This window comes from Pelodiscus sinensis, chromosome 1 (genome assembly GCF_052426305.1).
Source record: "Pelodiscus sinensis isolate ZL-2025 chromosome 1, ASM5242630v1, whole genome shotgun sequence".
NCBI lineage: Eukaryota > Metazoa > Chordata > Testudines > Trionychidae > Pelodiscus > Pelodiscus sinensis.
In genome coordinates, this window is record NC_143052.1 from 58,362,572 (window position 1) to 58,376,118 (window position 13,547).

At 45.3% G+C, this 13,547-nt stretch overlaps 1 protein-coding gene and 1 long non-coding RNA gene across 5 annotated transcripts in view; one reads left to right on the forward strand and one right to left on the reverse strand.

Moving 5' to 3' along the window:
• Positions 1-13,547, forward strand: part of LOC112546340 (uncharacterized) — a 160,684-nt gene that overhangs the window by 123,640 nt on the left and 23,497 nt on the right. The window contains exon 1 of one of the 4 annotated variants that reach the window (XR_016349979.1): positions 11,292-11,833. The exons of 2 other annotated variants lie outside the window; for them this stretch is intronic. This is a non-coding gene — a long non-coding RNA (uncharacterized LOC112546340). Of the gene's footprint in view, positions 1-11,291; positions 11,834-13,547 lie in introns of those variants that run through there. One more of the 4 variants, XR_016349982.1, reaches the window with a different exon arrangement.
• AMIGO2 (adhesion molecule with Ig like domain 2) lies at positions 627-10,906 on the reverse strand. Its single transcript, XM_075930585.2, has 2 exons — positions 10,636-10,906; positions 627-2,361 (listed from the first exon to the last, which is right to left on the reverse strand). Exon 2 carries the CDS (start codon positions 2,286-2,288, stop codon positions 723-725), a length of 1,566 nt encoding a protein of 521 aa, XP_075786700.2. The 5' UTR covers positions 2,289-2,361; positions 10,636-10,906; the 3' UTR covers positions 627-722.

Genomic DNA, 13,547 nt, shown 5'->3' on the forward strand with positions numbered 1-13,547 from the left:
CCAAGGAGAGGGAGAGGGCCTTAGGGCCCTTGAGTGAGAGCAGCTATACTGTGTTGACTCTGTAGCCCCATGGTACAAGCCTATGTCAGCTGACTCTCTGAGATGGGATGCCGTGGAGGGTTTTCGATGTACCCTCTGTTTCCTTACTGGTGCTGCACTCACTGGTGCATGTCACAAGGATGGCCGTGGGCATATCCCATGCTTCTGTGTACTGCAGTAAGCTGAGCTGGCTTATGATTCTCTCCCAGTGAACTGTGGCAGAACATACCTGTCCTGTGCACCCAGGGGAATTATGAGACGGTATTAATAGACTACTAGCACTCTGGTGGAGATTTAGCCTGAATCCTCACTGCAGAGTGTGTGGGTTACTAGCCTCAGTGAAAACAGCACTTGGCCTTGAGCCTACAGTCCCAGACAAGCCAGTGAGCCTGAACTGACAGCACCACTAGACTTAGGTGTCAGCTTTTTGTGTGTAGTCCACAGGAAGGATGGGGCAACAGCCAGATAAGAGCTTGGGTTAACTCTGCAGTGAAAACCTACCCTTTGATGCTAACCTGTGCACCAGTGTTGCATGTTCTCCCTATCACAGAAAGAGCAGAGAACGTGTTCTTGAAGACTACTGATAATGCATTTTTTGCCATATTTTATTTTTTCCGGATAGTTGCTACAGGCAGGTATGGTGTTGAGAGATTTCACTTCAGAACAGACAAGCAAGCAGCAAACTAAGATGATGGCATGAAAGGTGTATCTGAGAACACCGAGTTGACAGAATCAGAGTCAGATTTTGCTCTGGTTGTTTTCAAGATGCTCTCTGCTATGACAGTCTCTTTGGAAAACAGTCTCACTTTCCCATTCTGTCCCTGTTTTGGCTCATTCACAGGCTCAAGGAACACCACTCTCTTACCAGTGCTGGATTTCTTCTCTTCAGTTGGAGGATCCAGAGGTGGAGTGGAGTTTAGGATGGACGAATGGGCACTGCTTTGGGGTAGCTTCCTTTTTCTTCTTCTTGTCTTACACTGACAAGGACATGGGGTTAGATACAGATAAAGCAGTACCAAAATAATACTGGCTACACAGGCAGCAAGGGTGGTGAAAGCAGTGTTAAATGCTTCATGAGCATGGGATCTGTTCACTGTGAAATTGCTTACATTAATTCTAACCTCTATGGTTTCATTTAACAGTCTTCTTTTATTTATTGCAACGCATGAATACAGCCCAGAATCCTCCAGCTGGGGATCTATTATCTCTAGACTCCCATTGTGAAACACCTTAAAACTGTCAGTCTCCTTGTCTGGCTCCAGTAATCTATTGTCTGGGCTAACCCAAATGAAATATGTGCCTGCATCACTAATTTTGCTGTCACAGTGTACAATCAGCCTTTCTCCGACTTGGGCCTCATAAATGAACCCAAAGGCATGGAATGACACATTGATGGTGCTTTCGGAGCAATTCAAAAAGTTGTCGTGCAATAAAGGCAGTTTATTGGAACCTTTGGGATCAGATCGTAATGCACAGGCATACTCATTTTTGAAATCCACGACTGAGTTGAAGTGTCTGTGATACCAAAAAATTAGCATGGAGTATAGAGTACAGTCACAGTAAAATGGGTTACCATGAAGATAAATTCCACTGAGTTGTTTGGCTGGCACTAAACTTACACGTTGAATGGGTACAGACTGGATGTGGTTATAGGAAATGTCTAACAATACAAGTTCTGTAAGCTTGTGTTTTCCAATATACAAGTCCATTGGGAAGTGTGACAGTGAGTTACAACATAAATACAGCTTCTGCAATTTGTATAATCCTCCAAAGGCAGCAGAATCAATCTGTGTTATCTGATTGTTGTAAAGCAAGAGAACTTCCAGTACTCTTAACTCTTGAAACAAAGGGCTTCCCAGTGTCTTCAGGTTGTTGGATGACAAGTCTAGGTACTTCAAATTTGGAGTTGTGGAAAAGCTTCCAGTGATAATACTGCTAATACTATTATGACTGATTATTAAAGTGTTCAGTTTGTCAAAAAGCACTGGGACCCATTCAGGTTCCAAAAATCCAATTTTGTTATAACTCAGATCCAGTCTTTTTATGAATTTGAAGAGAGTTCCTGGCACTCGAGAGAGGTTCTTATTGGTGCAGCTTATGATGTCACTAGCACAGATGCAGGCTGTAGGACACAAGCCAGAGGCACTGCCACTTACACTTAGTGTAAAGACCAAAAGACATAGTAGTCCTTTGCAGTTCAGTGTAAGAACGCCAAGTCGAGTAGAAATTGTCTGGCAGCTTAAAGACATTATGGCTATCTCTTAGCCGTCTCCCAGTTCTCCTTGCCACAGATTATACATGTAGTTAACCTTGCACTAATCACTGTTAAAAGAGGAATACAGAAGTACATAATGTTAACACATAATGTTCACATCCCGTTTGCTTTCTTATAAGAATGAGCATACGGGATCAGACCAAAGTTCATCTAGCCCAGTCTTCTGACAATAGTCAGAGCTGGGTGTCGGAGAGGGATTAAACAGAACAGGAATCATCAAGTGATCCAACCCCTGTCACCCATTCCCAGCCTCTGGCAAACAGAGGCTAGGGACACCCTCCCTGTCCATCCTGGTTAATAGTCATTGATGGACCCATCCTCCATGAATTTATCCAGCTCTTTTTTTTAAACCTTGTTATAGTCTTGACCGTCCCAACATCCTCTGGAAAGGAATTCCACAGGTTGACAGTGCTTGGTGGGCAAAAAAATACTCTTTTGTTTTTAACCTGTTGCCTATTCATGTCATTTCGTGACCCCCTAGTTCTTGTGTTATGAGGAGTAAAAAACATTTCCTTATCTATTTTCTCTAGATTTGTAATGATTTTATAGACTTCAATCCTATCCCCCTTTAGTTATCTCTTTTCCAAGTTGAAGAGTTCCAGTTTTATTAATCTCTCTTTATATGGAAGCAATTCCATACCGATAATAATTTTTGTTGCCCTTTTTCTGAACCTTTTACAATTCCAATACATCTTTTGAGATAGGGCTACCACATCTGCACACAATATTCAAGATGTGGGCATACCATGGATTTATACAGAGGCAATATATTTTATGTCTTATTATTCTCTATCATTTTTTAAATTATTCCCAACATTTGGTTTGCTTTTTTGACTGTTGCCACACATTGATTGGATGTTTTTAGAGAACTATTCACAGTGATTCTAAGATCTTTTTCGAGTGGTAACAGCTAATTTAGACCCCATCATTTTATACGTGTAGCTGGCATTATGTTTTCCAAGGTGCGTTATTTTGCATTTATCGACATTGAATTTCATCTGCTGTTTTCTGAGATCCTTTTGCAGCTTTTCGCAATCTGCTTGGGACTTAACTGTTTTGATTTAATTATGCAGATTTTCTGAACAAATGCAGCATTTTGAGAGACTGAATCCTTGCGATTTCACATGGTTTTCAAATCCTTCTTTCTAGGCCATGATTTGTCAAATATTTTGCATCACAGTCAGATTTTGAACTCACCTGCAAATTTTCATATTACAGGCCTGTTTTTTTTTCTTCTCCCCTTCAAAAAATACAAACTGTTCTCATACTCCTAGGACATGGAATTTCTGACAACTGAGAGAGCATTTTCTCAGAAATTACAAGGTAAACACACAATTTCTGAAGGATTTCACTGTCATCCAGGAGAAACTGCATCTCCAACCTGTTCCCAGTCCTGGTCCAGGGATGTGGCTTCTGATGCAAGTGCTTTTCTTTAGTGGGGAGCAGTTTTTGATGGGTATTTCTTCCCAATCAGGAAATGTTACCCACTTCCTAACAAACAATTTTCTAATCCACTATTTAGCTTTAAATGTCAAGAGAATTCCATTTGTTGTTGTGTTATTAAGTTACTGCAGCTGGTGAAGAGGGCAATGCTAAGATTGTCTAATACTTTCTATGATAATAACCTGTTTTCTGTTTGCCACACTGACTATTCAGGCTGAAATGTTCAATATGAGGTGTGTGCCTCAAATTGTGGTTATTTTAGTTAGTTTGTTTTTTAACGTTTGAACTAATATGGGTCAGCAGTTTTTCAGAATATGTTTTGCTCATGATTTTTTTTTAACTTATTACTATTTTATCAAAGTTCTAGAGTTCTCCATGCTTTGGAGCATAAGCTTGAAATTTAGTAGGCGGGTCTCCCTACTGCCAGGAATGTGTCTTATGAAATATCCTTGAAAACACACCCACATTTGGCCAAATTGTAACCCCCTGAAAAAAATCTCAATTTGCAGTCGCTCAATACAGATATGCAGAGTTAGGCAGCTAAATTATTCCAGGATTCCACCTGCATTGACAATGCTACTTCCTCTCACAGCTGGAACTGTACACTGTCCCCATAGAGTGACTCTGCCTCTGGCTGCCCGATCTGAGCATGATTTTCCCAACAGCTGCTGCTGTTGTAGACCACAAGAATTGAGAGCCAGGAGACTGTTCTTCCCCTCTTGGGCCCTCAGAGCTCCCCCTTCTGGCACCCAGGCAGCATAGAGGCAAAGGAGGAATCTGCCTGATTTGATGGTTGAGGGTTAAGGAAAAGGGAGAAAAGATTCTGGGTGGGGAGGAAATGGGGAGGGAACAGAAGCTCAGGGGTTAGAGGGATAGGAATCCGATAGGGTAGAAGGGTTAAAAACAGGAGTGGGGAGAAGGGCAGAAGATGGAATAATGGGAATGGTGAAAGGGATAAAGTTTGGAACAGATATAGGAGCCAGGATAGGAGGGGAAAGGGAGAGGGAAGAAGTTAGAAGTGGGAGAAAACATGGGCAGGATCAGTGGATACAAGGCAAGAGCAGAGGCAGGGGGAGAAGTGCAAGAGAAGAGAGGAACAGAAGACAAAAGTGAGGGAGAGGAAGAACCATGGAAGAGCACTGTAAGTGGGGGAATATGGGCTGGAGCTGAGGAAGGGGGAGATACGGGACAATAGCAGGAGCAAGATTGTGAACAAGTCAAGAGTAAGGCAGGGGAGATGAGCTGGAGTCATGGAGGTAGCAACAGGGGAAAGTACAGAGGTAGGAGTTATGGAGGAGGGAATAGGAGCAGGAGAGACTTTGGAGCACAGGAGCAGAGGGTCTGTAACCAAAAGAGCACAATCCCCTACAGAACTTGGAACTGAGCCTATTATTCCTGAGTTTCAACACTGCTTTTCTCAGTAGCTGTGAAAATCATTGTGTATGTGTGAGAGACAGTATGTCTGTCTCTCTCCCTTTCCTGCCTCCCCGTCCTCTGTGGCAGATACACATAGAAAATAACAGCTTTCTACTGTTATTTTTTAGCTCAACTGATAGAGGTCTGTGCTAAGTATCTAAGGGCATGTCTACACTGGGGAGTTATTTCGAAATAACAAGGGTGAGCCTTCACACTGCCAAGCCTATTATTTCGAAATAACAACTCTCTGCTTGTGAAGAGGAAAAGCTTATTTTGAAATAGTTACTTCAGGAGTTATTATTTCAAAATAACTTATTTTGAAATAATCTGATAGTGTAGATACAGCCTCAAGATCCCAGTCCTACTGGTGAATCATGTGGAGAGGGAGAGCAGGTTCAGTTGTTTTACAGGATAATGTTTTTTAAACTTTAAAGAAAAACTTTAGACAATTACACATACACACACAAAACAACCTGTGGTAAAAGAACATTAAGGCTGCAAAGCCAAGCCCTTAAAAGCTAGGAGGTTTTGGAAGTATTGTTGCCAGTGCAATCTTAATTTAGACACTTTGTTTTTATGCATTGTGATAAAGTGTTTAATTACATGATCACATACTACTTTTTTTCCCTCACAAGTCTTCTACCTCATTCATTACATGAGATGGAGTGAGTCAATTGGGATTGTACAGGGAAAGAGGCTATTGTTTGCATGACTCCTGCCTCCCTTGTTGCAGAAATGGTCATGTGTGTGGTGAACAAGGCAAGGGACAGTTGGAAGAAAAAGGAAGGCCTCATTGTTAAGGCAGTTAAATGTTATCCTGAAAACTTAGAGTCTATCCTGCTTGTTTTTCCACCTATGTGATGTTAGGCAAGTTATGTAAACGCAAATTTGTACAGGAGGCCACTGTGGCTACATCTATGCTGTGGAGCTATTTCGGGATAGCTATGTTGGGATAGCAAAATAACTATTCTGAATCTTAGGGGCTTGGGAGCAAGCCTGTTATATCGAAGTATAATGGGCTCGCTATTCCAACATCCCTGTAAACCTCATTGCATAAGTTTTAAAGGATGTTTCAGAATAGTGTTTTATTTAGAAAGTTAGTGCTGTGTAGACAGTGCCAAATTTTGAAATAAGCTATTTCAAGGTATGGGTAATGTATAGATGCACCCTGTATATTCCTCATTTTCTAGACACCAAAGTCTGAGCTGGAGGAATGCTGAGCTGTCAGAACTGCATGGAAGTCAATGGGAGCTCTGGACATATAAACAACTATAGAATACTGAATACTCTGGAAAACCAGGCCTTGGGTTTCTCATATTGGACACCCAACATCAGTAGGCACGTCTGACACTACCTCAGACCCCCTCTATGTAAAATGGAGATGATAATACAACCCTCACCTCAAAGAGGTGTTGAAAAGATAAATTCACCAGTGTTTGTACAGAACTATGTTATTATGATAACCAAAACACCATACCCAAGCCAAAGTGGAAATAAATGATTTTGTATTCAGTACAGGGTTTGAATTGTTGCGCAATACTTACTCCACAAAGCCACATGTTTAATGAGGAGAATAAAAATAAATATTCAAATAGCTGTTCATTCAGAGACGACCATAGGACTTAGGGATGCCAAAGAAAAATTGTAGGTGATCATGTAATTAAAGACCGTAAAGCTGCAATAGATTGCATATCCTAATTTTTGAGGAGTTGCTTTTGCAACTTTTGCAGTCTTAATGCTTTTTTAACAGCGGTGTGTATTGGTGTAACACTTTTGGGGCAGGTACTGCATCTTCCTATGTATTTGTGCTGCACCTAGCACAGTGGGACTCTCTTTATGATTGGAATATTCAGTATTACTAAAATTCTAAATAAATATTTACAAACATAAAAGCCACATTCAAGGTTCCAGAATTAAGCACTTAAAAGTTTAAAAATTCCAGTATTAAAAATTCCCAGTCTTTCCTCCCATCCTACTCCCAGTTATATTCTTCTTGCCCACTCCCATCCCAGTTCCACCCCTCGTGACTTCTCATCAGACCTGTCTTTCTCTCCTACCCCACCACTGGCCTCCAATCATTCCCTGTCCCTCACCTATGTTCCCTTTTACTTACTGACTCCCAGTCTCTCTCCCTGGCACTTCATCTGAATGTGACCCCCAGTCTAGTGCCACCTATAACAATATCTGAAACAAAATGCTGTTGGGAAGGCTAAAGTATTAACACTAGGTTGGCTGGTGTGTTCCCTTATGGGTTAAATTTAACAAGCCTTTTCTCACACACAAGATATAATAATTTGATTATTGAAAACTGTCACTATTATTTTAAAATAAGCCTACTTGTGTGAAGTACAAATATTCTTTTAAACTCCTAATTGTAGAGATCCTGCATGTGCATAGTCCTAGACCCATCAATTAGGAAAAGTCCATTTAAGTAAGTGAAGAAATTTAAAACCCAAACTCTGCAAAGATTCCATACTGGTCCTCTTGAGGAATCAAGCCCTAGATATCTTGACTAATCTTAGCAAATTGGCCATTCTTTATGGAGGGCTCCAGCCATGTATAATATCACATACAATTACATGCACAGGAGATACTGGACCTGGGGAAACTTTTGGGGGTTTGTGCTAGAAGCCTCATAGTTCCCTTTTCTCCAATTCCAAGCTTTTGCTCTGCCTTTGGTGGAGCACTGCCAGTAACTCTTTTTTGTTTTGTTTTGTTTATTTCTTTAAAACTGATGATGATGTTAGGCTGTTTTTTTTTTAAAGACCTCCAATGGAATTTAATCTTTTGGATGAGAAAACCACTCACTGACTCAGATCTCCAGTGAGCAGCTGCATTCAGCAGTTCTGGGATTATCCAGGCACTGTGTGTTCCTGGACCAGTGACATGAGGAGGTGAAGGGATACTGTTACTGAACTACAGTAGGTTGATATCTATTGGGATCCATGCTTGCACTGGATTGAGCTGCACTTGCCAGATTCATAGGAGTGGTAAAAATAGCTTAACAGGCTGATTCTGGGGCCAGCGTAGTGCCCAGTTCAGCCTCAAGCTGGCACCTAGCTGCAACGACCCTCAAGTTGTGATGGCAGAGAGCCAGTGATAACAAAAGTGATACAAAGAAGAGTTAAGCTTTGTCTACACTGCTTAATTAAAAAAAATCATGGGTAACTAAGGTGTGTGAGCTAGCCCACTGTGTGACAATGGACACAATGCACTTTAATTCTGCCTCAAAATAGCTGGTAGGGGCAGCACTATGGCTCCATCCATGACTGATCTCATCTATACACCAAGGTACAAACACACCATTTTAGAGAAGACAAGTCTTTATTTGGGCTTGGGAATGTGAAAGTGTAAACATGTAGCTTTTGTGGTTACACGCAGTACCCTCCCCCCACACTGCTGCCTCTGTATCAGCTCCGGTACCATACCAACTCCCACCAAGCAGTTTCTCTCTTCCTGCCTCCCCCACTACATCTGATACAGAGGCAGAAGCATGGGAGAATGAGGGTGGAGGAAGGTGGGAGCCAACCCACACTGTTGCCTCTATATCAGATGTACTGGGGAAGGGGAGGCAGACAGCTCTATGGGAGCTGTCTCCCCCACGTGTATAAATGTATAACCACTGAAATTTTCAGTGATTACACGTTTACCTAAATAAACACATGTTATCATCTCTAGTGTGGCTGAAGATCTGACCTATAAAGACAACCAAGTCATAGACCTCATTAATCACTAGAGTTAGACTAGGGATGAATCTGACCCAACAGTTTTATCAGAGTGCTACCTCATGCATAGCAACTGATCACAAGGGGGACTGTAAAGCTGTCTCTTCTTCTTCTGTATGCACACTGTTTGGGGTGTTACTAAAGCCTGGGATTTTCCCCAAGACAGGTTTTTTTTTAACTAAAGATAGATCATTTGGCTTACAACAGCTCACTGCTTGAGAGACGGGTGAACAGTGGGTACACAGGTGCCAGAGAGCCTGGACTGGGTTTGGTTCAGGAACACCATGGTGTAGCTTCATGTACAGAAAGTCAATCTCTGCTGCTCTTTCTCACTTTACATGGGTGCAAAAAAGCTAATGGTCAAGGTTGCCTGTAGTACATGCTGGGGATGTAAAATCCCATTTAATTGGTTATCTGGTTAAATGTAATGTTTAACCACTTAACTGATTGAGGGGGAGTGGGCAGTGACATTTTCTGATTCTTAGTTTCTTCCCAGGCTTTTCACATCATATAAACTACATATTAAGGAAAATGTTCACTTACAATTCAAAAATCTGGTTTTAACAAGTCTGTAAAAAAACCTGCAGAGCTCCTAACAGCCTCCTATAGCTAAACTTTACTATGTAACCAAGCTCTAAAGTAGCTCTATGGAAGGAACCATATCAGGACTGAGAGGCTGGGAGGGGTGATTTGAACTGACAGAATCCTGCTCAGTAACAGCTCAGTTCACAATATGAAAAATGCATAGATTAGTGGTTCCCAAAATAGCGTTGTTTAATTTCCTTGTTAGCTGTCACTTGTTACTTAAAGGGCCAAAGCATAGTTAAATATTTAGTGTAGAAGGGATTAAAATCATTTACAGTAGAGTGGGTTGGGTGGAAAACGGTTACCCCCACGCACATACTCAAAGTTTTAAAATTAACATCTCTTATGAAACTAACAAGTCCATAAATTCCACGCGGCACGTAAACAGGGGAAGGTTTTAAACCTCAGAAGGAATCAGAAGTGATCACCACAGTTTAGGAAGATCCTTTTAAAAAATAAAATAATTCAGAGGGGGAACCTCCTTTTCTCCTCGTCTAGGCTTTGTCCGCCTTCTCGGAGTCCCTATTTATTTTTCTCTCACTGATGCCCAAACCTACCACAGTTCAAGGTGTCTCTTCGCTTCTTTCCCTCCATCTCTACCTTATTTTATACGCTGTCTTCCCGGTTCCAGACCGCAGCGGAGTAGAGGGGAAACGTGACCGTTTATAGTCCCCTGTAGCCCTGGTGCCCACTTTGCCCCTCATGTGTGTTCTCTTTGCTCTTCTCCATTCCTCTCCCCTCATTTTTACGTCTCTGTCTCTGTCCCTTCTCTCCAATTCTTTTCTCCCCCTTTCAGCCCCCCCATCTCCGTTCAGACCCCCGGCTTTGCTCGGGGCAAGGATTCAGCAAGCAGGGGAGGGCAGCGCCTTCCCGATTAACAGGCAGGCTCGGGGCTCTGGGGCGTGCTCCGAGGAGGGAGAGAAGCCCGGAGCCGCTCCATGCTTGCTAGCTCCAGCCATGCCCAGCAGGAACCATGCACCCGGATCGACGGGGGTTGCCGTCGCCTTCATGCCTCACTGCCCGCAGAAGCCGCCCGGGGCCGGGGCACCGCCAGCGTCCCGTGCCTAGCAAGGCGCGGCCAGGGCCCGAAAGTTCCCATTCACCCTGCCACAGCGGGCATCTGCAGGGCCGGCGGGGCAAGAGTGGGATTACCTGGGGGTCCAGGCAGCCTCCTGGGCAGGAGCAGCAGCGGTGCGTTCATCGCAGGGGGCAGGGCGGAGCCGAAGGCGTGGGGAGCGCTGGCCCTTGCCCCGCGGCGCCGTCCAGCGCTGCATGCTCTTTGCCCCGAGCCTGCTCCAACTGGGCGCACGGGCGGACGCGGAATGGGAGCCGGGCGCTCCGGCCGCGCACCGCGTCCCTCTTGGTTTGGCGGCGGGCGCCAGCTTTCATCTGCACCGCGGGGACAAACGGATGCGGAGCCAGCCGCCGCCTCCGCCCCCCAGCAGCGGGATTGGTTACAGCAGATTGGGAGGGGGGGGGGCGCTCCGCCGCGGGTAGCCCCCGGTGGCCGCCCGCCGGAGCTGCGAGGCGGTGGCTGCAGTGGGAGCGAGGAGCTTAGCGCTGCTGCTGGGCTGGGGGTTTTATGCCCGCGACGCTCCCCCTCCTCTCGGGCTCGAGCCTGAGCCCGATCCCACTGGAGTCAGTGGCACAGCTCGGGATCGGGCCCTGGGTCTGCCCGGGCGGGCTCGCGGCAGCTGCTGCCCCCTGGAGCAGCCAGGGGGCCGTGGTGCAGCTGGGCAGGGGCAAGGGCAGGCCCAGGGAACGGGAGCCACCGCAGCCCCTGGCCGGGATTTGGCGGGAGGAGCAGCCGGGGACGTTTCCAGTCCGGGAGGGAAGTTGCAGGTGCAGAGATGAAGGCACGTGGCTGCCGAGGGCGCGGGGCCAGCGAGCCTGGGGGCGGAGCGGGGCTCGGGGCGGCTCCTCAGCACGTGGGCTTGGGATCGGGTGGCGACACTAGACCGGGCGTGCTGGCTGCCGGGGAGTGACTGGGGCAGCCCAGACGCGGCTCGCGGCCCCCGCCTGCTGCCCGGGGCTCCCCCGAGTCAAGGAATCCCGGGCGCAGGCCCCGCGTGGGCACCGACCCGCGGAGGGCGGCGTCGCACAGCGCCCGCCTGGCCTGCTCTCGCTGGCGCTCCCCGGGGCCTCGCGTCCCCTCCCTGCATGTGGCCACCGCAGTCAAACGGCCGAGGCTGGAGAGCGGGAGCAGTGGGAGGGGGCGGGGACGCGCTTCTCGCCTAGGCTTTTGGGACATAAAGCACCCAAGAGGGAGCAGGAAAACGGCAGAGGTCTGCGGAAATCCAGCGGCATCTTGCTGGTCGTCAGTTTCCCACGGCCTGCGCCGTGTGCACAGGTAGGGGCTCCCCCTGACTCCGGGCATAACTTCCTCGCTTAGCTGCAGCAGTATCTGCACTGGGCAGCTAGGGTGACCAGGTAGCAAGTGTGAGCAAGGGAGCGGGGACTAATAAGGTGCCTACATCAGATAAAGCCCCGAGGGTCTGGTGAACGTCAAGAGTTACAAAACTTTTCAGGCTGCTTACTCCTTGCCCAGTGATGTAGTTTACTGCAGACTCCCGTCGGATATAGGCAAAGGTGACCTGAGGTGCTCAGAGGATCAGGTGTTGCTTTCTTTTTAGCAACAGCTTCTGTAGATTTCCAAACTGTGGGGCAGGGCCTACTAGTGGGGCATGGAGGAACATGGGAGGGAGTGACTGGCAATGCTAGTGGTTCAGACTTGCCCCCTGCAGCAGGGCTCTGAGAGGGATGGACCAGCACCTCCAGCTCTTGACTCATCTCAGCATGCTACCTAATTATAATTGGAAGTATGGAGTTCACCCAAGCCCCACCACCTGGGTGTGGCCCAAGCAGCCTGGCATTGCCACTCACCCCCAACTTTCCTCCATGCTTCCCTAAGTGTAAGTGTGTGTGTGTGTGTGTATGTTTCATAACTGGAAAATCTGTACTAAATAATATGTATTGTCCATCATTGTACAATTTTTCTTTCATATCCTCTGGCAATGGTTCATATACCCATAGGGGTACATATACCAGAGTTTGAAAATTGCTGCCCTAAAGGCAGCCCTTCTGAGTCATCCCCTAAAGCTGTGGTCTCCTTAGAAGGAGTGACAAAGATGAGGAATTGTCCCAGACTGAGGACTCAATAGAGGAGATTTTGGAATAAATTGATAAACAGGACCAGATGGTATATTTACCCAAGAGTTCTGAAGGAACACAGATATGTAGTTGTAGAACTACTCATCGTGATACAGAACCTGTCACTTAAATCAGCCTCTGTACCAGATGACTGGCTACCATGGTGCTGATTTTTTTTTAAAGGCTCTGCAGGTGATTCTGCAATTACATGCTCAAAGCCTATCTTCAGTTGCAGGCTAATTAGTTGCAACTGCATTAAAGAACACAATTTTCAGACACACAGATTAACATGATTTGTTGGGGAATAGCAAATACAGCTTTTGTAAATGAAAATCATGCCTCACAAAGAATGATCTATGTATCTTCAATTCTGAGAAAGCCTTTGATAGTGCCCTTCACCAAAGGCTCTTGAACAAAGTAAACTATCATGGATCAGAAACTGAAATATAGGAAAGTAAAGGGTAGGTAAAAATGCTGATCACAATGGAAAGAGATAAATAGTAGGGTCCCTCAAAGATCTGCACTGGGGCCTGTTCTATTTAACAAATTCATAAATGCTCTGGCAAAAAGGGGTAAATAATAAGGTGGCAAAGTTTGCAGAGTATACAAAATCACTCAAAACTGTTAAGTCAAAACAGACTGCTAAGAGTTACAAAGGAATCTAACAAAACTGGATGACTGGAGAAGAAAATGGCAGATGAAATTCAGTGTTGATAAATGCAAAAAAATGCACATTGGAAAGCATAATCCCAGCTATACATACAGAATGTCAGGTCTGCTAAGTCTCAGAGGGGTAACCAGTTTAGTTTGCAATTTTAAAAACAACGAGTAGTCCTGTGGCACCTTAGAGACTAACAAAAATATATAATAACATGAGCTTTTGTGGGTATAACCCACTTCATCAGATGATGAGT

Coding starts and splice junctions, on each gene's coding strand:
- AMIGO2 (XM_075930585.2), bottom strand. CDS start 2,288: ATGTCTTTAAGCTGCCAGACAATTTCTACTCGACTTGGCGTTCTTACA.